This window comes from Thermobia domestica, chromosome 4 (genome assembly GCF_964235325.1).
Source record: "Thermobia domestica chromosome 4, izTheDome1.hap1.1, whole genome shotgun sequence".
Taxonomy (NCBI): domain Eukaryota; kingdom Metazoa; phylum Arthropoda; class Insecta; order Zygentoma; family Lepismatidae; genus Thermobia; species Thermobia domestica.
Genome location: NC_137457.1, coordinates 259,321,999 through 259,347,434, shown reverse-complemented (window position 1 = coordinate 259,347,434; position 25,436 = coordinate 259,321,999). Strand labels below are relative to the sequence as shown.

Below are 25,436 nucleotides of genomic sequence, written 5' to 3'. Positions count from 1 at the left end.
TTGACGTGCGTCTTTACGAACTCTAAACGAGGATGTATATGTGCATCTGTTAGTTTGACCTGCGAAGTAGAACAAATAATACGAGTACAGTTACATGTGTCTGAACTGCATTCTAGACCAAAAGTTGTTTCCAGGTTTGTTGCAGCAGCGAATAGGTTTCCTACGTTAGCTTCAAACCCAAATATTTTCGTCTTCCATTGTCACTTGTGATCTACTCAGTTTCGCTTTAGTTTGTAATCCCTGTTCCCCTTCTGCTTCGAATCGTTCAATTCAATATCTTACTGTCTTAATGTCGAGACTCACGGCTCGAGCAACTTGCTTTTTAGGCATTTGAGCTTCCCATATGCAATTATTCTTCCTCTAGTTATAAGAGACAAAGAGTTCTTTTTAAGTTCGTCCTGGCAATGCTCTTGAGCATTCTCAATTGGTTATAAATGAATAATACCAACACTTTACTGCTTTTCCTTTTCGTAAAACAACAATACTTTTTATCCTATAGCATTTCCAAGAGCTGATAGAGAGAGAGAAAATATATTTTTGAAGCGAGAATATAAGTTTTTGAGCGTGTAAAATGACTGTATCAGTTTAAAAATTTCAGTTGGACAAAATGGGGATCCCCGTTTCATCCTATCTATAGACATTCCCCTTTTATCGAACTACATCATCTTGAAAATTTTAGAGTCGTGATGAGACCTTACCACTAAACTCCTTTATAATTTATGTCATCTTACAGCTAAATGATAGTATCACTCGCCAACATATACCGCTTTTCACTTAAAGTTTACACAAGGTAGAATTAAACACTAAACACCATCCACAAATCAATAATTCTTGACAATTTTTACTTCGCAGCATACGCCTTCTGCAAACGACACCTCACATGCCTTGATTTTACGCCAATTACAAACACTTTCTCTTACACGTAGAAAACATTTATGTACCGGTAATTTTCGTCAGATGTTACTACTGTACTAGTTTTACTGAAACGGTGCATCTCCCCGTTTCATTTAACTTTTCCCTAATTGTATTAAGTGTGATTAATAACTATTATAAGTATATAACTATCAAAAAGTATTTTCACGTAGAAAGAAACACTTGATTAAAGTTGAAGAATATAGTAAAATCCAATTATTATGATTCCGGTTTATTTCAAAGGAAACAAGATACAAAAAAAAAAAAAACAGTGTTAGAAATATGTTGCAGGCATTCAATACCATTAGGACAATACTAACATATGAAATAATATTTTGTATTCACAGATATTCAATTCAAGCCAAGAAATCGCACAAGGAACAACATACAACCAAATCCGTCTTTTCTACGTTCAACTGAAGTACGCAGACACAGAACAGGAGGATCTGCTAGGCATCCAAGAACACTGGACAACGCCAACTTACGGTATGTTAAACTGAAATCTGTTCTAAACTCGTTTTACTTCAGTCATTGATAGGTGGCAGCAGCAGTGTCTATTTCTGTTAAATTTTGGATTGAGGGCGTTCATGTTTGTGTATTTCGTTCTCACAGACCAAACAAAGTTCCGAGCAAAGATACCCAAATCCTGGAGTACTCATGCAAATTTTGGGGATAGGGGTACTTAGATCAACATCTATGCATGAACTGCCCAAACTTCGGAGGCTGCGGAAAGCTCTGCTTGGGCTAGACACATTCATGCTACTTTTACGCTTTTTGACAAACCAATATTCTTAAATTATCGAAAGAGAAACCAATTCTATTAATCAAGATTTTAATGTTAAATGTCTATTCTGTGGAGAGTTATATTTTAATAGATAAATATTTTTTTTAAAAGAAGTTACGTGGGGTATTACATGTTTTCGTTCAGATGTATAACCTCTAACAATAACAATCCTTCACTCATGAAATTTCTTTAATCTCGAAATAATCAACATGCAACATGGCTCTTTGCTGTATTTCATTTACCCAGGGGTCACTCATTTTGTTTCTAAAATGGTAGCAGTAAGAATAATGAAAAAGTGTTACATTCCTTTATATGTTCTTTGGAAATGTGTCATGTCCACGAGGAAAGAGAAAACAGCACTTCTCAATAGCATTTGATTTGATTTGATTTAAAATTTAGCGTCTCTGTCAGCCGCGAGGCTATATGGGACTTTGACCTACAGCTTAAGGTGGGATCTAACCACATTAGCTTCCGCCGCGTATAAAACCCACCCGGGTTTCCCACGCCAAATCTACGTATGCTAACCGCTTACCCACCAGGGAGCTCACTGCTTATTAGGTTCACTCTTCTGTGCGTTATACTATTTTATGATTCCACTTTAGTACATGCTTACGCCCGTTATCCACACGGTGGGTCTCATTCTGTATGAGTTTGCGTCAACGCAACGCAAAATATTCGTTTTGGTTTCCGATAATCGGTATAGGATTTACAATTCTTTGTTCTAGTTCTTCAGTTGCGTTGCGATCTGGAATATTTAGCGAAGACTGTGCGGAATGATCCCCATAACTTTCAAACGATATATTTTTATTTTTGTAGCTACCATTAAAGTGACTGTTATCCTTGAAGATTTTTAGCAGATTGATTCTATTAATGAACTTTGCAGGTATAATAGTTTTATTTATCTATTACAAGAACAAAATTCAAAAAATCGCTTTCATCCAAAACTTATCGTATGAAGTAACGGACTACCAAATATATATCAATTTAGCGAGATCCTTATACATGAAAGAAATTAAGTACGTATAAAAAATTAAGTACGTATAAAAACTTACCTCTGGAGCGTGGGGTCCCTGGTTCGATCCCTACCAAGTTAGTTTTTTATTCCGCTAATATAACGCAGTCTCATTTTCTCTTACCAAAACTGCCCTGTTATCGTGGATAGAGTGAGCTGGTCTTGTGCGAGAATTTAGACAAAATAGAAGTAGTTTGTGCTTTCTTTTGGATCAAACGATGAGGTTCATACGGTGTATTATATATATATATATATATATATATATATATATATATATATATATATATATATACGATTAGATTATACATAACAATTAGAAAGAGGACAGTGGGCTTATTTACTTTCGTAAGGCAACAGTTAAATGATTTTGCCACAGCTTGAGGTTAATCTTTCGAATAACCTGAATATTATCGAGTACGTAACATCAACAGGGCTTTCATCTCCAAATACGATAGAAAAGCGCTTACACTTAACAAGTTACAGATGTTTAATGCTGAGTGCATATTATAGGTTACATAGTTTATACAGGGTGGCGCCGATCCAACTGACACACTTCAAACTTGAATATTGCGCAAGCATAATAACTTATATTGGTTGGCGGAGTGGGAATCAAAAGAGGAAAGAACGCCACGTTATGTGGTCAGTTGCAATGATGCATTGAAGCATAGAACATTGTGTCACCTCAGTTCGTAGTTATTACGAGACTGAGTCTGTGTCAAAAATGCAAGGGCTTTTTAGATGAAATTGTAATATTGGTCGACATAGTAAGGTTCCGTCTCATACTATATTGGCTTGAGCGAAGAAGTTTGAAGAGACAATTAGTGTGTTGAACCTGAAACATGTTGCTCCAAGAACAGCGCGAACTCCTGAGAACGTGGAGAGCGTCTAAAAAAGACGTTGCACTTAGTTGCGTAATAACTACGAACTTAGGTAACACGATGTACTGTGCTCCAATGCTTCATTGTGACTGACCATATAACGTTTCGTTCTTTCCTCTTTCGGTTCCCACTCTTTCAACCAATATAAGTTATTACGCCTGCGCAATATTCAAGTTTGAAATGTGTCAGTCGGCTCGGTGCCACCCTCTATTAATTTGTTCTTAATTAAATGAAAGAGCAGCTGTCTAATCAATTAAGGGAAATAGTACATTTTATGTAGTCTTTTTGTCTTATTTTAGGAACTGTTTCCTTTCCTTTTAGCTACGAATGCTGACACTAGAGACTCTAACCCTACTTCTTAATAATTACATGTGTTCATATTAAAAATTGAGGAGTTTGATGCAATAAGGGCGTAAGTCTGAAACATGCAGTTGGAGAAAAACGATGTTGAAAATTTAAGTAGTGTTTTGTTCTTACATAAAACAATGTAATATGCAGCATTTTATTCCGATATTGAATTGAAATGTTACCAGGAGGCTAAGCGTTTGATGCAAAAAGGGCGTAAAAGCCCTTATTACATCAAACTCCTCGATTATATTAGATTGAGTTGTTTTGTATTGTCTACTTAAAACAAAAATCTAACAAAGATAAACAAAATTAAAACAAAGTTCTCCTTTCTGTTACAGCTTCCTTACCGGGTTTCTCTGGTCTGTGTTTCTTGTACGGTCGTCGGTTGTATGACAAACTGAGGAGGCCTATTGGATTGATAGAAAGTAATTGGTACGGCACACCAATTGAAGCATGGATGTCACGACAGACACTACAATCCTGCAATGCTGGCAAAGATCTATTATCAGAGGAGAAAGTAGGAAACTCGTAAGAAAAATTCGTATATAATCTAAAGGAATACATACTCTTATATAAAATAAGAGCTTTCTCGTTAATCTACTGGCTAGAGGGAATATTTTAAGAATAGGATATCCCGAGTTCGATTCTCGGTGGCAGAGCTACAAATACAATTATAAAGGTTTAGATCAGACTTGAAACTGTAAGTGTTGCCCTATATGACACCGCTGCTGTCTAAAAATGTAAATACGGTACAATCGACTACTCTCATGAAAACTACAGCTATGTGAAAGTTTCGGTACTATACCGAAGGCAGAAACAAAGCGCTTTTCTAATAACGTTTTCTGTTCTGATATAGATATTCTTACGATATCGAAAGCTTCACATAACTGTATTTATTATGACTGTGTTTCCTTGAGTTGAGTTGATTTTAGTTAAGAGTCCCTTTCAGCAGTGAGGCTATATGAGACGTGGACCTACTGATTAACGTGGAATCCGAACCACATGAGCTTTCACCGGGAATCGAACGCGGGTCTCCCACGCCAAATGCAAGTACGCTAACCGCTTAGCCACGAGGAAGCTCAGACTGTGTTTTCTTGTCAGTGTGAACATCATTTATATTTGTATAAACTCCTGATTACGATGTATCTCAATCCAGATGTATTCTGAGACCTTGAATTCAAAATGAAATTTCAATATGGCATATTATGTTCTAAAAAACTGTATACTGAAACGTCTTTGAGAACACATTAAATTGTGAGAGATTTTATTCGGAAGATCAGCATGTTCTGAGATATCGTATTTAAGATTACATCCTTTTGTGAGACAGTTTTCGGGAATCTATACATTCTGAGACATTGTATTCGAGAAGAATTTGGGTCCTGAGACATCATATCCAGAAATAAATGGCATATTATTTTAAAAGACACTACATTCTGAGACATTTAGTTCGGGAGGAATTTGCATTTTGAGACAATGCTTTGAAGATATTATTTTTGAGAAAGTGTTCAACTCGAGAGGTATTGTCTAGGACGAGATTCCATCAAGAGTATATTGTATTCTGAGGCATTATATTCAGAAGGTATTATATGTTAAGAGCAGCGTAATAGAAGAAAATTGGAAGATAATATTACAATTTATGGCTAATATTGAAATGAAAATCTTTTAAACGTGGTATTACATAAAACTTTCCTAATTGCTGTGAGCAATCTACAAATGACAGTATGCCATTAATAATATATTTATTCTTGGTTTATAACTAATGTGTTTATGTATTAAACAAATTAATGAGTTGTTACACAAAGTCCAGTCAGCAAACATTGTTTAAATGTTATTGAAATTACACATTTTGCAAAATCGAATGTCGTTTTAAATGCAAGTTTCAAGGTATATTTTTTTGTTGAAGTTGGCATAGCAAAGTTTTCCATGGAATATCAAGACAATTGGTCACTTGATATATGAAAAATTAACATCTTACGATGTTTATGCTAAATTTGTCGCGTGATAATTGTGTGATAATTGATTGATAATGATGTAATTGTGAACTGTTGAAGAAAGAGGATCTATTCATATATGGAAATAGTTAGTATTCAGGAATATGTCTATTTAGCATCATCCGAGAACAAAATGTATAAGTTCTCAGATAATGGTTTAAACGGAGCTAATATTTCTCTTTCAATAACTTAACTGCTATTTAACTGCTACGAAAACGGATGATATATTTTTGGCAAAATAATTTAGAATAACTAATAAATAAATACAGTAGTACATAATTTTCTATCAGGTATTTATACCAATTGAAGAAACAAATATGGATATTAAAAAAATTACACACCCTATTCATTTACCACAAGCAATAAAATACTAACGTTTGAAGTTAAGCAAGTTTAATCTATCTATAAGTAAAAACATTAATGTATAATCGTATATTAATCATATTTTCTAATTTTCTTCATTAAAAAGTACGTCTATTATTTTATGCTATTCTTATTTAATTATTTCAAAAGTGCACTATATTCTCCACAATTTGATAATAAAATGCATTTACTTCAAATATCAAACCTAATAAATTTATTCTCAAAACTCTTATTATTATTCTATTTTCTTAATCATTTGCATAGATCTGATTTAGTATACTAGAGTGTAACGTGTTTTTCCGATACTAAGGTTATATAACCTAAGAAGATCTCGAGGCATATTGCTTAAAGTGGGATTCGAACCACAACACTCAGATTTCAGATCGGTTCCAAGTACTCCGACCACGAATTGAACACGAGATCATGAACGTAGACCACATGCATAGAAAAAGAGCTCTTAAATATTTTTAGAAATGTGGAGTTCTAAATGAATTATGTTTAACTTCTAGAATCATCTTAAAATTCCTAACATTAGTATTAAAAATAAAACTGAATCTTACACACAGAAAGCCAGTAAGTGTGTAAATGTAAACCTTAATGTTCTTGATATTACATTGAAGTGGAAATAAAACAGCTATAACCAGCCACATTGAACACAAGCACAATTGTATGTCTAATATTTTGATTATTCTTTACTTGCAGATCTACTCGTGATCAAAATAGCCCAACAGTACTGTGGAACGCCATGATTCATCCACTCCTAAAGATGTCTATCCGTGGCGCCATTTGGTATCAAGGTAATAATGGTTTACCTTATTTGTATAAATATGTACTACATGTTATATACGGTAATATTTTATTTTCCAGGGGCAAGGAATAAAGATCAAATCAATTCCTCATATAGTTCGAAAGCTATACATACAAGGCAAACATTTGCTATCAGAATAAAACTAATAGGGAAAATAGTTTCTAGAGAGTGTTCAATATTACAGTTAATAACAGTTAGGTAAAGCGGAAAGTGGTCTTTGCCGGGTCTTATCAAATGACGAAAGATATCAAGGATGATTTGGGCACAGCATGAATTGATACATTCCTTAACAAGAGGCACGATTTGGAATTACACCACGTGGTCCAATAGATAAAAAATTAAAATGTGTCAAATCTGAACTTCTAAAACCTCACTCAACTGGCCCTTGTCGATATATCTGAAAATTTCAAGTAGTCAATCCGTGTACAGACCTCTTCACTTGATCAGCCATATTCTGATCAAAAACGAAAAGATCCTTAATTTGATTATTTCATATACCTCACCACATCATTAAGTAATTTTCGTCTGTGCCTTTTAAAATACCGTTCCTTGGATTCTTGGACAAGGTTTTTTTTTTTCTGATGATATATCTGAGTATAAATATTTGGCTACTTAACTCTCACTGCAGCCTGTAACAAGAGGGATCACTTAACACTTTATGATATCATATAATTATCTTTATTATCTAAACAAAACTTGAGGAAGAGCTGTGAGGAATATGGGATGAAAATAGATGTTAGAAAGACAAAAGCTATGGTGATTGGGACGAAGGGCTCGGTGTCAAATACAAAAGTGGGAGGGTAGAAAATAGAATAGCTGACTAGTTTTCGATACCTGGATAGTATTGTTAGTAATGATATGAAGTGTGAACATAAAATAAAAGAAAAGATAGGAGTGGCGAAAGAAGCCTTTAGGAGAAAGAAAATGCTATTTTGTGGGACCTTTAATAAAGAGTTGAGAAAAAGATTTATAGAGTGCTTCGTAAGGAGTATTGTGCTGTATGGGTCAGAAACATGGGCATTACGCAAAAATAATGGAAAACGACTAGAAGCTTTCGAAATGTGGATGCCGAGAAGAATGGAGAGAATTAATTGGAGAGGTTGTTAGAAATGATTGGGGGGGAAAGGAACAATTTTAATTATTATTAAGAAGAGGAAGAGAAACTGGTTGGGACATTGGCTAAGAGGGAACTGTATCATGAGGGACGTGCTAGAGAGTATGGTGACAGGAAAAAGAGACAGGGACGAAGAAGACTACAACTAATGGATGATATCAAAACAGAAAAAATCGTACGTGAAGTTGAAGAGGTTAGCGAGAGCCCGTGGAGCATGGAAGCTTCTCAGTTACACCTGCCAATAATGGTAGCATACTTATGATGATGATAACTTAAATAAAAGAAACCCAGTGAGTCATAATAGTTGCAGATATACGGAAGGCTATACAATATATTTGCATAACGAGATCAATAGAAAATAAAACAAAAAATATAATCAGTTGACTAAATTAGTCCTGGAATCTTTGAAATATACAATTACATTCATTGTATTAAATAACCAAGGATTATAGAATCGTTCAATCAACAACTTACCATACTAATCTTTGTTGTTTCTTTAAAACGTAATTATGCCTTTCGTTGCTAATAGCAATTAATACTTTTTTATTTGGTGCAAGAAATCATTATTTAGTTTGTACTGGATATATGGTAAAAATACGATTTTAATTACCAGATTGTTGTTTATACTTTCCTAACCGTTACACGTATACTATTTGTAAAACATTCGGGTTTTAAATGAACATATCAAAGTAAACATCACTCAAGTTTATGAGTTTGTACTTTTGAATTGATTCTTGTTCTGGTAGGGTTTTCTATAGCGGGGAAAAAATCACACTTTATTAATTTTTAGAGCAAATCTTTGTTATAAGTACATACTTTATTTACTTCGCGTTTAATAAGTTTATTAAACCTAATTCCCAACCAGAATAAAAAATATCTTTACTTGACAATATTTGGTTTGATTGTAGACATTGATAAAGTTAGTAAGCGTATTCAAATATCTATATACTAAAATGCTAGAAAAGTTTAAATGTTTGTGCCCAGTCCTTTTAACAGTGAGTTCTCGAGAAGCATAGGCTCTGGAAAGATGCTATTTTCACTGATCGATTGCAAATTTTTGTGTAGATTGTTCAGTCTTAATTGAATATTTAAAAATAGCCGTTATTTCTTTATTACATTTTAAGATTACACTGGTAGAAATGACATTTTTAAAAAGCATCATATCCTACGAGTTATACAGGGTGCGGCACGTAAAACCGGCCCGTAAAGTGAACACATAAAATGAAATGTAATGTATTGAATATGATTAACTACAACACATAAATGAAATGTAATGTATTGAATATGACTATTCACCTTCACAGCAGGTGCTGAAAGTGTACTCCGCCCACTTCAACACACATGCGAGCACGATTGAGGAGATTCATATATACCCTTGTCAGTTCTTGTGTTGTAATGCTATTGGTGACATCCTGGGTCCTGGTCTTGAGTTCTTCAATTGTGTGTGGATTTGTTTCGTATACTCTTCCCTTTAACAGTCCCCATAAGTAAAAGTCACACGTGGACAAGTCTGGTGACCGAGGAGGCCACAAGCCTTTGCTGATTGTCCTCTCTGGTGTAAACATCTCATGCACAAGGGACAATGATGCAGCTGATGTATGGCATGTTGCACCGTCCTGCTGAAAGTAACATAACTGACGCTCCTCTTCGGTCAAGTGTGTATAAAACTCCTCCAGGATTCCCATATACACGTCACTGTTCACTGCCGTCTCAAAGAATATGGGCCCAATAACGCGTGTGGCGGAAATGGCACAGCAAACACCAATCTTCTCATCATGCAAGGGTACCTGGTGGATTGCGTGTGGATTTTCTGTCGACCAATACCGGTTGTTTTGGGAATTTACTTTCCCAGACAGGTGGAACCACGCCTCGTCACTCGTAATGAGCATTAGTGGATCCAAGAAACCACTGGCAACATTGCTCAACAGCCATGAACAGAAATGCACCCTCTTCTGCAGGTCAGGCTCCTTCAGTTCTTGCACAGCACTTATCCAGTACGGTTTTAACTTCAGTCCCCTTAAAACACGTGTGCAACTTCTCTCACTCGCATGAACCTGTTGACTCAATCTCCTGGTTGACTTTCGAGGACTTCTTGTCATTATCTCCTCCACCTGCATCTTTAATTCAGGTGTGCAGACAGATGGTCGTCTGTTCCTGGGAGCATTTTGAACCGATCCTGTACGCCGCCATTTTTCAATCAATTCCTAAATGGTGCTTTTTGCTGGCACAGAACGTCCTGGAAATTTCTCCCGAAACAAATTCTTTGTTTTCACAAAAGATCCAGTGAGAATGAACCCTTCAACAATGGCAACACGCTCGGGTATCGAATGCGGCATTATCACACACTGACACTCACCCGGCTTAACACAACGAGGCCTTTTTCTCAACTGGTTTCGACAAGTTTCACTGGCTGCGGCTGCACGTGACTGCTGCAGGTCACGTAAGTCGACCCGACCTCGACACGCCATCTCTTAGTAGGAAGGTAGATTATTTAAGTGTTGCCAAAAACACAATATATCAGAATATTACGACGGGTCGGTTTTACGTGCCGCACCCTGTACATTCCAATACCACATATTTGTATACGGAGTTAGTATATCTCTCAAATGTTTGTTTCATGGCAAAATGATTATTTGTAGTGTTCTGTCCAATGAACACAATATATCACTTACATTATAATTAATTGTGTGTCTAATGTACTTGTTTATTACATATTGCACGCAAGAAGAAAGAAAACACTTATCATACATGAATTAGAAACTCCAACCGGAAGTACGCTCAAATCTTGCAAACGGTACGAGATATTGAAAAACTAATCGAAAAATCTCCCCTTGTGTCTGTAAATTGACATGTACAGATGTTGTGAGGAATGACAAGGTGATTCATGCTCATATGTGAATGATGCGCTGTGTAGGGAGCGCAGGTTCAGCTAGTTATTGCGTTAAAGTGTTTCATGCTTGGTTTTTCTTGTTCTTCTCTTTTTGAACTTTAGCATTCTTTTACAGCATAGAGGGTATGTAAGACATGAATCTACAATTTAAGGTGTAATCCGAACAACCGCAATGTACTAAAATTTCAATGCTTCCCCCTAGGGTCTTCATGTACTAAAGGACCGTTTACTAGCCATTAGACCAACGGGAAGGACTGTTTGCATCTTTAGTTTATCGACCATTGATGTTGAAGTTTGGTCTTCGCAACTTACCTCAAATTTGATGCCAATTAGCTCGATAACTAAACTTTGTGCACCATAATATATCATATGCCAACTTGTCAAGGTATACAATTATTCCACATTTGGTGACGATCAGATAGGTGTCATTGGTTGCATATACTACATTACTATTCCTGTGATTGATTTTCAGTCAAATAAAGGACGAAAACTAATGTTCATTGTACTGATATTAGTTTAACATTATTGCTCCGTAAAACTTGATAAACTTGTAACTATGGAAAGGAGTCTAGTTAAAATGTTACTAATATATACGCATTCACTAAGTCCAATTTTATATTCTGACAAACTGGATTTAAACAATGATAGATTTTTTCAAAAGACAACATATCTGAAAGCTAATTGTTGGGTTTTTCCTCAGGTGAATCTAATATCGGCCAAACCCATAGTTACGCCTGCATGTTTCCTGCGATGATAAACTCTTGGAAGAATTCATTCCATGCTGGCACCCAAGGAACTAGCCCTACCTTTCCATTCGGTTTTGTACAGGTAAGTTCATCAGTAGCTTTTACTACAGAGCCTATTACAGATATTTTTATGATAAGAATCTTCAACAGTAACAGAACATTTTTTTTAATATCAAAGGCAGTTGAACAAAGGCAATACAGTATTTTTGACAGTATTTTATTTCTAAAAAAAATCAATGCATACATACTCATACAGTAATTAAAATGAAATACAAACAAAATGTTAAGAGCAAATGAAGAAATAGAACTAAAATTATTACATCCAACGTTTGCAGAGTCCGTCGAACAAAAGTGTTCACATTATGATGAGAGGTAAATGAAACCTTTTTACTCTGTTTTAATGCTAAACTTAATTCTACAGTACATCGAAGCACAATACAAGTGTCTCGTACATCTTGTGTAGCAAACTTCTATGGCGACGTCCTAAACTTTCCTAAAATCATAGCTGAAGAAGCTTGACTTGAAGCTGTATTGTATGTTGTGTAAGGCACACATAGCTAGGTTATTTGCATATCAATATTTAAATTAGTATATCATATTATATGTTTTGCATATCAAAGGATTAGTGGTGTATTAAGTTTTTCGATTTATTTTTCAATTTATATCCTATTTTTTTATTAACATAAGGAGATGACTGTTCAAAATTATGTAGTATTGTAATTAGATATGCGAATATATTTGTTTGTTTAGATTCAATAATATTCTTGCATCGAAATAATGAAATACAGAGGAAATATCTACAACGCAGAAGAAGCAGAATCTAGTTAAAAAAAAAAAAAAAAAAAAAAAAAAAGCTTTCTGCACTCAAGTCGAGTGAGCGCAGATGTTTGTGCAGCAGTATTGCCACCCGAAAGACATTGGCATCTGGTGGAAAAGGAAAGCTTTTTCTTATTTCTTCATGAGAAACAACGAAGAAAATGAAAATAAGAATAAATTTTCAAGTTGACAACGATGTCATCTGAGTCTCTACTGACGACACCCAGACTAGAGTTTCTTTGTGGCAAAAGCAATATAATTTTTCATACCTCCGTGCAAAAATATCAGTAACAATAGGTGTGAACCACGAAGTTTCTGGTCAGATTTTATGATATCTGCTGATAGCGCGTCCAAGACATCTCAAGTAAAAACGAGCCTATAATTTTTCATTCAACTTCCTTGTATTTTCAAAATGCTGGAGCTAAGGACATTCCCTCCACCGACCTTCACCCCTTGTAAATAAACTAAAGAAAACAGTCATCTTCTTCTTAAGTTATTATGCATTCTTGAATGAGTAGAATATTCTAGTATTCCTTAGCCTTGCCTTTCCGTGTCTCAGTTTATTTATAAAACATAAATACAAAGCTTATTTTGGTTTTATTTGTATCCTCACGTGATGTTGTGAAGGGGGGAACATGGTATGTAACAGCAGCAGCCAGGTGATTCCTCTCAAGCAGTAGAAAACAAGAAAAGAGTGTTTTTTGTATAAATATTGATATGACATGCAATGACAATCACATATATATGCTTCAAATCAATAAGAAAGATGTATTTTAAGTGATATCAGTTCTAAATCTAATTATTTGTGTTGTTATTTGTAAAAATTTCACAGCTGCACGGACACAGGCTGAGTAGTGTTTTGAGAGTGGTTTGGATGTTCCGCCACCAGAGGTCAGTGACTCTCAGACCACTATGCGCCCTGTAAACATGTCTGCTAAAAGTTACCCCTGTAAATAGTTAGCATGTTCAAATTAAAATTTAACATAGATCGAAGTAAGGAAACTCAGTATGATAGGCATCAATTTGAGGGTACAAGTTTACCATATTAGATTACAATGTTAAAACAGAACATTAATCAAAAGTAAATTATTTATTTGCAAAAGAATAGGACAAGGTGTAGTCACTAGACTTGATGGCACCAAGATGCTTTCACCCTTCCGCACCATCCCCTTCATAAGAAAGAAGGGTACTTAGAAGCGAGTCTCAGGGAAATAAAGAAATGGATAGTTTTATATATACGAAAAGGGCGGAAGAGAGTTAGTTGGTGTTTAGTTCGTTGACCGTGCGGATGAAATTTCGTTTAGAGTTCAGTTCGTGAAAGTTGACTCTCTTTACAAGAGAGTAGATAGAATATTCCAGTATATAGTAAAAGTGATTCTCCGGATCGGAGATGAACTTGTTTTGAATTGTACTCGTAATAGTTACTCGAGTGATTTTTTTTTTTGTTTCAACTGATAGTTGAAAAATGCTGATACTGGCTATATAGTTTTATACAAATTATATATATCAACAGACTTCCTTGAAGCTAGTGAAGGTCCATCATATTCTTTCAGAACTGTGCTACGTGAAAGACTTCCATTGTAAATAATGCGTCGTGTCAGATTGCATGTATATAAACAGTGTTAGATTCGTGTGCATGAAGTTAATTTTATGCTAAAAATCTAATCAGATCGTGGTAGACATGATCTACAGACGGTGCAACTGAAATACTTATACATCGTTCAGATAGTTGTAAATACAGTGAAATCGAGACACGATTCAAATTTCTCGAAGTACACCTAGTCATTCTCTACGAGAAGGACTTGTACATAGTAGGGATGACATACTAAGGTGTTTTGGGATCATCCACATGGACATAAGAAGAGCTCCAGCAAGTATTGCCGGAACGGAAGAGGCGATACCATCGGTGATGGAGTAACAAGACAGTCCCGTAAACGGAAGAACGGGATCAGCGCCGAATTGGAAGGAACATTAACGCGTGTGCACAAACTGATAATTATCACAAATCTAATTAATATTACTCGGATACGTATTATCTACTCATTCAGTGTTCATTGGTGATTGTGATTTTTTTATTATTATTATTAAAAGTTTGTCATCTGAAAACATATGGAATTTCTCTTCTACCTACACCTTGGGAGACATCACAGGTATGTGTTGGATTATTTGTTTTATGTTCTTTTCTTTACAGCATTGCCAGAGGAGCAGATAATCAGCGAATTATAGCTTCTGTCTGTCAGCCTATGATAGTTATATGTGACATTATTGGTATTTGCTTCAATGAAGTTAAAACCAAGGAAACACCCTGAGAAAAGCACTTCATTTTGTTTAGAATAATGAGATTTATCACCAGTTAATTCGGAGTATCCTTCTTTCAAAATTTAAATGTTCCCATTTTTCTTTAATTAAATAATAATTTGTTATTTATGCTCTACCGACATTACCAGATTCATTTAGATTATTGCATATTAACTAACTTTAATTATTAAAATTAACATAATCTTTCCCTCCACCTTACCCATTTTAATGTTTAGGGCAGTTCACTCCATGTCCTACACAAAACTTGGCGCCCAGCGTGGGGCTTGATCACTTCATATTTATAAAGTTTGATTCCCTCAAAATTTTGCTGCTTGGTTGTGGGGCACGTTTTTGTTTATTACTTAAGTTAATTAAAAGCTCAGGGCATAGTATATTCTCATTGTGACCCCACAAGATTCAATACCAATATGTCACATACAGAAGTTGTGTTCTGCGAACTGAAATAAGCTTTGTTGCGGGTCGTGTGTCTGATTTTTTTTCTTTCTCTCTTTGCAAATCATTCAAGGAAGGATTTAATTATGTGTTTAGTATTTAGTGTGTGCATTTCTTATGTTTATTTAAAGTCTGGCTATAATTTGTGTGCCTAGAGTATTTAAAGATTGAGGGGGAGAATTAAATTTGCCTATTGTATTGATAGATATATACTTAGAATTCATAGCTTATTTGATGGTATTAACGAGAGGTCGAAGTAGGAAGAAAATGGAGGAAGAGTTTTTACATTTCAAAATGAATCAGTTAGAAGATATTGAAGAGGAAGTTGAAAATCAGGTCGGAGGTATTTCAGATAACGCTAATTATGAAGAAGTAGTTAGGGATGGTGTAGAACGCGTAGAAACTTCACGAAATAGTAATGAACAAAACAAGACAGATAATAGTTTAGTAGTAACTCCCAGTACTTCTTCGGGTACCACTACTACCGTAATTGATGCGAGTATGAATCCATTATTAGCGATGATGCGAGAATTATTGGAGAAGCAACAGGAACAGGACAGGAAACAGGATGAATTTAAGAGGGAACTATTAGAAAAGCAGAATACTGTTCAGAAAGAGATTGCAGATAGACAAGAGAAAGCTCATAGAGAATTAGTTAATAGGCTAGAAGTAGCAGAGCGAGAGATAGCAAATAGTGTACGACAAGAGCTGAATGCCAGCATTATAGAATTAGGCACTAGGCTGGATTCAACTTCTGAAATATTAAATGAAAGAATCAATATCGCGTGTCAGGAATTACAGGCATCTCTTAGAGAAGCGGACGAGAGAGTGCAGCAATTAGAGAATAGTACTAAAAATAAGTTGGATGTAATCACAGATAGTCTGGGTGCTGAAATTCAGAAAGTGGATCAGGATGTTACAAATTTAAGATCGTGTGTGGCAGAAGTAAGCAATAACCTAACCGATGTAAGCGAGCATGTTGAGAATGTGAAAGGTAGCGTTACCGAGGTCGCGTCTCGTCTCGATCATGTAGAAACTAGTATGGTTAATCTGGAACAAAACCTGAGACAGGCAGAAGTAGTATGGAAAGAACAATTAATTAGAGTTAGAGGGGAGATAGGACAAGAGACTCAAATAGAAGAGGTTAGAAGCGAATGTAGGGATAGTATCTTGGAGATGCAAGACAACGTAAATACTGTATGCTCCAAGCTAGAAAAGGAGTTGGCAACATTGCGAGACACAGTAAGAGACCGATCAGCTGAGGTGAGCATACCAGTACAGGTCTCTGAACGCAATGTATGTTCTCCGGATGTTCATCCCGATAATTCCCGTCAAGTCTCAAATTCCCCACCACGAGACGAGAATGATCTTCATTCTCGTTCTCAATCTCATAGTTCCATGCAACCATGCCAGCTTACTACAACATTTGGTTTCATACCGCGTGATCTCACATTGCCGACCTTTACTGGGCTTCAGAATGAAGTTGAGACGCACAATTTTCTTGTTGAACTTGAAAATTTCTTTGAACTGACAGGTGTCCCAATGGAAAGGAGGTTAGCGTTTGTAGGAAAATGCTTTAGAAATGCATCATTAAATTGGTATCAAGTTACGGCTAGGAAATGTAGAACGTACTCAGAGTTTGTGTCGCATTTTAGAGCCACGTATTTAAGTGAGGAGAAACTTGCAAATCTGCGCGCAAGTATCTTAACATCAAGATTCGAAGCACGTTCGAACAAACAGCCCATGGAGTATCTTTTAGATCTCTTACATAAGAATAGTATTTTAACACCACCGTTAGAAAATCAGGTACTGCTTCGTATACTTCCGAGACAATTACCGGCATGGATTTACAGATCAGTAATTAGTGCAAGACCACGTACTATTGATGAGTTTTTGTCTCTCGTTAATGAACTGCAGCTTACATATCAAAATTCTGCCAATAGTGGGAATAGTAGCAATAATGTCAGAAGGGGGATAAATATGATGTCATTGGAAAATGAGAACGAGACTCCTCAACCGTCCACGTCATCTCAAAGAGATAGGCCGTATAGCCCTAGGAAGTATAGGAAACGGGGTCAACGAAACAGAGCCCCATATCAACTAAGAAACAGAAACCAGAATAATGGTAGATTTGACAACCATGGAAATAGGGAGAACAGTTCTGAGAATAATCCGGGAAGAGAGAGCGTGGATTCTCGCGGACACTTTGGAGGACAGAGGGGGGCTCGTAGAGGAAGAAACAATCGAGGTAGCCAGCATGAGGGTTACAGTTACAATCAGCAGGTCAACGTGCTGGAAGCTTATGACCAAAACAATTCACTCTTGCCGAGAGAGCAACCCACAAGAATGAGACAAAACAACCCACGTCCCGAGAATTCAAATCACAATACAAGACAGTGAAAATATCTCCCACATAGACGGGAAGACTTTAAGAGGGGGTGTACTTTGAATATTCTGTCTGAGTTTGCGAATCTAAACCCGGAAAGTGTGCGTAATTTTTAAACAAAAGATTGCTCTGAACACAATAGTAGTTGTGAAACAAATATAAAGGAATTTGAAATTAGAGAAATTAACGGAGAATCACAGGAATGTTTAAAGTGTAAACAAATAATGGAAAAGGAGAATTTGTCTATAAATAACAGTACAGACGTTCGTCCTAGAGAAATTAGTTTGTTGTTAAGGAATGGGAAAGAGATTAAATTAGATAAAGAAAAAAATTTGACCTGACGAACGCGATATTTACAGATGTGTTAGACAGAAGTGCTGATACAATGCCCAGCAATAACATCATTGTACTTCCTGAAGTAGAGGTAGTTTTGTTTGATAAGTGCGTATATGGGCTACTTGATAGCAGAGCCTCTAATCGCGCCTTAAGCTATGATTCGTGGGAGGAATTCAAAGATTATAGACCTGCTCCTGCTTTCCTTAAAGTTAATAACATAAAAATAAGCTCTGCTTTTGGTAAATCGGTTGCCACCGTTATCGGACAATGCATGTTAGTGCTAATTTTCAATGGAAAACCATTCTATACTGTTGCAATCATAGTAAAAGGACTAAATCGACCGTTAATCCTAGGCTCACAGTTTTTCGCTGAAAGTAGAGCAGTGTTGGATTATAATCAGAGCGTGTTACAACTAAATTCTCCTTACAAGATTGAAGTTTCCTTCCGAGATATTAAAATTTCTGAAAATGAATTAATATTAAGACAGCTGTCGTGGCAGTTTGAGGACGATATCAGTTGTAGGAGGGGTAAAAATAGTAGTGTAATGAATGATATGTGTGTGTCTAGTGCGGGACCCACAACTACAGTTCAGTTGGATTACTTAGTAGAGAGAGAATGTCATAGTAAGGAGATGACTACTCCTCGTATGCGTCTGGATGACGGATTGTATCCGACGACCACTGAACTCGCCAATGTTATATACTCTCCTCAAGAATGGATGAAGGTTCGGACTAAAGCTACACCACAAATTGAAGAACACGTAGGAAGGTATACGGATTTAAGTAAGGATGAAAAAGAGAATTTAACAGCCGTTCCTAATCATCATAGAGGAGCGTTTGATTTAAAGCCAGGACTTAGACGGAATCATGAGCACAGTGTAGAATTGACCGAAAAAAAAAACACCAAGAAAAGAGAGCATGTATCCGTAGGCAACTGTACCACCATCGACTTTATTGAATATTTTTTTTTTTGAGCATATGAACACAACCAAAATTATTTTGAGATTTTTCGTATAAGAGCCTATCAGAGCAATCGATACTACATCAGGCTCAGAATATTCAAAGATACCTTTTCTACCTGTTCACGTACAAAAGAACGTAGACTCTGGGTGATCCCGTTACTAGAGAATTTAAAATAAAGGGAAACTGCTACCTGCTGAAAAAAATATGTGGAAAGGGAGCCCTCACAGCGGCAGTTCACGAAAAGAAAAAAAAAACGAAATCACAGGCTCCTGGTGGTAACTCACTAGGCCGTGTACAGCAACAGGAACATACCTGCTTGTGGTTTGTTTGTTTATTCTGTATATTTAGTTTATTCGATTAGTTATGCTGTGGCAGGATATTATTTAGTTTATCTATACTTTGATTATTTTATATAAATGTAAATTTCAGTGTTCTTGTTATAATTATGTAATGCTTGGAATGTTCAATGTACCTCCCGATTACATTGAACACACCAAGGAGGGGGAAATATGTGTAAGGCACACATAGCTAGGTTATTTGCATATCAATATTTAAATTAGTATATCATATTATATGTTTTGCATATCAAAGGATTAGTGGTGTATTAAGTTTTTCGATTTATTTTTCAATTTATATCCTATTTTTTTATTAACATAAGGAGATGACTGTTCAAAATTATGTAGTATTGTAATTAGATATGCGAATATATTTGTTTGTTTAGATTCAATAATATTCTTGCATCGAAATAATGAAATACAGAGGAAATATCTACAACGCAGAAGAAGCAGAATCTAGTTAAAAAAAAAAAAAAAAAAAAAAGCTTTCTGCACTCAAGTCGAGTGAGCGCAGATGTTTGTGCAGCAGTATTGCCACCCGAAAGACATTGGCATCTGGTGGAAAAGGAAAGCTTTTTCTTATTTCTTCATGAGAAACAACGAAGAAAATGAAAATAAGAATAAATTTTCAAGTTGACAACGATGTCATCTGAGTCTCTACTGACGACACCCAGACTAGAGTTTCTTTGTGGCAAAAGCAATATAATTTTTCATACCTCCGTGCAAAAATATCAGTAACAATAGGTGTGAACCACGAAGTTTCTGGTCAGATTTTATGATATCTGCTGATAGCGCGTCCAAGACATCTCAAGTAAAAACGAGCCTATAATTTTTCATTCAACTTCCTTGTATTTTCAAAATGCTGGAGCTAAGGACATTCCCTCCACCGACCTTCACCCCTTGTAAATAAACTAAAGAAAACAGTCATCTTCTTCTTAAGTTATTATGCATTCTTGAATGAGTAGAATATTCTAGTATTCCTTAGCCTTGCCTTTCCGTGTCTCAGTTTATTTAAAAAACATAAATACAAAGCTTATTTTGGTTTTATTTGTATCCTCACGTGATGTTGTGAAGGGGGGAACATGGTATGTAACAGCAGCAGCCAGGTGATTCCTCTCAAGCAGTAGAAAACAAGAAAAGAGTGTTTTTTGTATAAATATTGATATGACATGCAATGACAATCACATATATATGCTTCAAATCAATAAGAAAGATGTATTTTAAGTGATATCAGTTCTAAATCTAATTATTTGTGTTGTTATTTGTAAAAATTTCACAGCTGCACGGACACAGGCTGAGTAGTGTTTTGAGAGTGGTTTGGATGTTCCGCCACCAGAGGTCAGTGACTCTCAGACCACTATGCGCCCTGTAAACATGTCTGCTAAAAGTTACCCCTGTAAATAGTTAGCATGTTCAAATTAAAATTTAACATAGATCGAAGTAAGGAAACTCAGTATGATAGGCATCAATTTGAGGGTACAAGTTTACCATATTAGATTACAATGTTAAAACAGAACATTAATCAAAAGTAAATTATTTATTTGCAAAAGAATAGGACAAGGTGTAGTCACTAGACTTGATGGCACCAAGATGCTTTCACCCTTCCGCACCATCCCCTTCATAAGAAAGAAGGGTACTTAGAAGCGAGTCTCAGGGAAATAAAGAAATGGATAGTTTTATATATACGAAAAGGGCGGAAGAGAGTTAGTTGGTGTTTAGTTCGTTGACCGTGCGGATGAAATTTCGTTTAGAGTTCAGTTCGTGAAAGTTGACTCTCTTTACAAGAGAGTAGATAGAATATTCCAGTATATAGTAAAAGTGATTCTCCGGATCGGAGATGAACTTGTTTTGAATTGTACTCGTAATAGTTACTCGAGTGATTTTTTTTTTTTGTTTCAACTGATAGTTGAAAAATGCTGATACTGGCTATATAGTTTTATACAAATTATATATATCAACAGACTTCCTTGAAGCTAGTGAAGGTCCATCATATTCTTTCAGAACTGTGCTACGTGAAAGACTTCCATTGTAAATAATGCGTCGTGTCAGATTGCATGTATATAAACAGTGTTAGATTCGTGTGCATGAAGTTAATTTTATGCTAAAAATCTAATCAGATCGTGGTAGACATGAGCTACAGACGGTGCAACTGAAATACTTATACATCGTTCAGATAGTTGTAAATACAGTGAAATCGAGACACGATTCAAATTTCTCGAAGTACACCTAGTCATTCTCTACGAGAAGGACTTGTACATAGTAGGGATGACATACTAAGGTGTTTTGGGATCATCCACATGGACATAAGAAGAGCTCCAGCAAGTATTGCCGGAACGGAAGAGGCGATACCATCGGTGATGGAGTAACAAGACAGTCCCGTAAACGGAAGAACGGGATCAGCGCCGAATTGGAAGGAACATTAACGCGTGTGCACAAACTGATAATTATCACAAATCTAATTAATATTACTCGGATACGTATTATCTACTCATTCAGTGTTCATTGGTGATTGTGATTTTTTTATTATTATTATTAAAAGTTTGTCATCTGAAAACATATGGAATTTCTCTTCTACCTACACCTTGGGAGACATCACAGGTATGTGTTGGATTATTTGTTTTATGTTCTTTTCTTTACAGCATTGCCAGAGGAGCAGATAATCAGCGAATTATAGCTTCTGTCTGTCAGCCTATGATAGTTATATGTGACATTATTGGTATTTGCTTCAATGAAGTTAAAACCAAGGAAACACCCTGAGAAAAGCACTTCATTTTGTTTAGAATAATGAGATTTATCACCAGTTAATTCGGAGTATCCTTCTTTCAAAATTTAAATGTTCCCATTTTTCTTTAATTAAATAATAATTTGTTATTTATGCTCTACCGACATTACCAGATTCATTTAGATTATTGCATATTAACTAACTTTAATTATTAAAATTAACATAATCTTTCCCTCCACCTTACCCATTTTAATGTTTAGGGCAGTTCACTCCATGTCCTACACAATGTTTAGGATCTTACCTTGTGTACACTAAAAATGGTAGACGCATGCGTCTCAAACTCGTGACAAAGTCGTGCAATTGTCAAGAATTTAGGAGGTTCTGCTTCAAACTCATCCCTCCACTGACGTTGCTTGAAATATCACCTTAAATTGGACTTCCGCTCCTCAGTTGTCCAGTCTGCATCGGTCATTTTATTTCTCTATCATATGTTATATCTCATATATCACAGTTATGAGAATAACGGCATCTATTGTAGAAATACCATTATATATAGTAATGATAATGCAATTGAACTTCGCAAATAATACGTAGATATGTCTATTAAATTGTGTGTACATTTTTTGACAGAGTTTGTATGTAGGGCCTGATATATTTGCAAGACTTAAACATTGTTTCTGTGATTTTGATAACCATTCGCCCGATGTTCTAAATACTGGCCAGTATGAATAATGCTAAACATAGGAAGAAATATCAGCCATGTGTTCTTTGCAGTTTCAATCCCTGAAAAAGAATTTTTTAAATACTGCTAATAAGAAAAATATATAATGGAAAACCCAAAGTTGATCGACAATTTGAATGAAACAATAATAGTCATATCGATGTTAAAAGACAGCGTATAATGTCGCAAGTTAAATAGAACGTCCGTAAAAATGAAACACTTATAGGATAAAGGTGTTACGTTACATTTTTTGAAACGTTGCATTCTCGCAGTTCATGCATGTGTTAGATGTTAGTCATACTACGTATCACATTATTTAGTCAGTCCTCGTCTGAATACAGAGATTTAGAAACGATGAAGAGAGTATGTTAAGGGACAAAGTTATGAACGTCAATTTTCCCGAAATGTACAATTTGTTACATACCATCTTTGTCCTCTAACTGCTTCAAATGTTTAATAACATGTTATATTGTATGAGTATAAACAAAATGGTTAAAAAATAGTTTAGACATATCATGTTGGATTTGAAGAAAATAATCGTAAATGTCTTGTATAAAAGTGCATACCAAATTCAGGTGTCATTTTGCTCTAGTTTGAACATGAGTGTAACTACATATAATTATTATAAATTAACTTTAGACACTAACGTATAAATGGTTCAAATTTGAAGTTAATAACTATGTGTTTAACTGAAAAGTAAACCTCTTTTGACTTTTGACCTAATACGAGGGTTGCTCAATAAGTTCTTAGATTTTTTAAAAAAACGAATCGTTTTGGATAGATTTTTTAATTTTCTTAACATAATCTTCTTTTAGCTCGACCATTTTTCCCAACGTTTCTCCAACTCTTTTAAGTTATTCAAAAAGTAGGATTTCGGAAGGTTCTAGGAAAAAAAATATGCTTCGTTCAACGTTAATCGTTTTCCGCCGAGCCATTTTCTCAAGTTTAGGAATAAAACAAAGTCACAGGAGACGGAATTTGGTGAATATGATGGATACCAATTTTAATGCCATAATTTTCGCCATCGAAACTTGTCTTGATGGAAGAGATACTTTTTGTTTGCCACATGAGGACGTGTTTCTTGATTTCTTCTTTCAACCGGTGCAATAACGATGCATAATACTCTCTATTTATCGTTTGTTTCTTTTTCCTAGTAATCGATGTAGATGATTCCACGTAAGTAGAAAAAGAAATATAGCCATCACCTTATCGGCCGATTTCATCGTCTTCGCCTTCTTTAGAGCTACATCGGCTTTAAAATCCCATTGTTTCGATTGTTACTTTGTTTCTTGAGTGTAGCAGTGTATCCATGTCTAGTCCACTGCTATGTATCGACGCAGAAACTAGTCGGGATTGCGATGAGAAAGTGCCAAACCAGCTTTCGAATCGATCACACGATTGCGTTTGTTCTTCACTGAGAGCAAAGGCAGCATCCATATTGCCGATTTTTTCAAACCCAATTTGTCGTACATTTGGGTCGTCAATCATTTCGAAGGAAGTCACTTCTACTGGACGTCCCAAATGATACTCATCATTTGTGGATGTACGACCACGTTTAAACTCATTTACCAAACTGTAAACAGTCGCAAACAATGGAGCAGATGGGTCATGAACTTATCCAACTCGGCTTTGGTCTCTTAATGTGTTAAATAAACCTTTTAAATATAAGTATTTATTAACAGCACGAAACACATTTCTCTCTATTTTTCTAAATAAACACGATTTGTAGCTTCAATCGACTATGACAATGAAACCACGTGACGGATAAAGCTGAAACTTCAACAAGAGTCTAGTGAGGAATGACGCTTACAAAAAGCAAGCCTTTCTCGGTACGTACTAGGAGTGTCATCTTTCAAATTTTCTAAGAACTTATTGAACGATCCTCGTATGATGAATTTGATTGTGGAGGAACAAAATTGCCATGATATAAAATATTTGTCTGCGTGTGATGAAAAACTGTTAAAATTAGTCGTTACATTGAAGAATTTTGGTGAGCACTGTGCACTCACTGACAACGTTGTCCAGAATTGGGTTCGTGAATTTACTAGAAACTGGGAATGAAATGAATGTTTGTTGCTGTCTGGACTCCCAATTCATGCCACAATATGACAAGAAAAAACGCTCGTGTTGAAGTCCTTCTCATAGAAAGCAAAAACCAGACTCGTACAGGATTTTCATCTGACAAATGATGAAAGAATTATAACTGACTTCTTGCAGTTATCTAAGAAAGTAAGTTTATGTTCAGCAGCTCGACATTTGGATCACTGGATGAAAATAATAAAGCGTCCTGTATTTTAATTTGTAGTGATCTTCCGGTTAAGAACTGTGTAACCAACGAGGAATTCTTTTAGGCTTGGTTGAGCCTGTTACCACCATGGTTTAAATATTATTTTATTCCTCATTCAATTCAGAAAAAGAATACAATTTATACAATGTAAACTGTACTCCTCTCACCCCAGATAGAGTTTCAGTATGTTTCTTAAAATGAGAAAGTTATTTACGAGGATCATTCCAGAAATAATGCACAATAAGTTTTGTTTTCTTAAAGGTTTATGTACTTA

General features: G+C 35.6%; 1 protein-coding gene across 1 annotated transcript in view; it reads left to right on the top strand.

Annotated features, from left to right (window-relative positions):
• Positions 1 to 25,436, top strand: part of LOC145684023 (sialate O-acetylesterase-like) — a 51,766-nt gene that overhangs the window by 13,422 nt on the left and 12,908 nt on the right. Inside the window, exons 6-9 of the mRNA XM_081755839.1 lie at positions 1,260 to 1,398; positions 4,273 to 4,462; positions 6,991 to 7,085; positions 11,801 to 11,928. Coding sequence (XP_081611965.1) covers positions 1,260 to 1,398; positions 4,273 to 4,462; positions 6,991 to 7,085; positions 11,801 to 11,928 — 552 coding nt within the window. The remainder of the gene's footprint in view (positions 1 to 1,259; positions 1,399 to 4,272; positions 4,463 to 6,990; positions 7,086 to 11,800; positions 11,929 to 25,436) is intronic.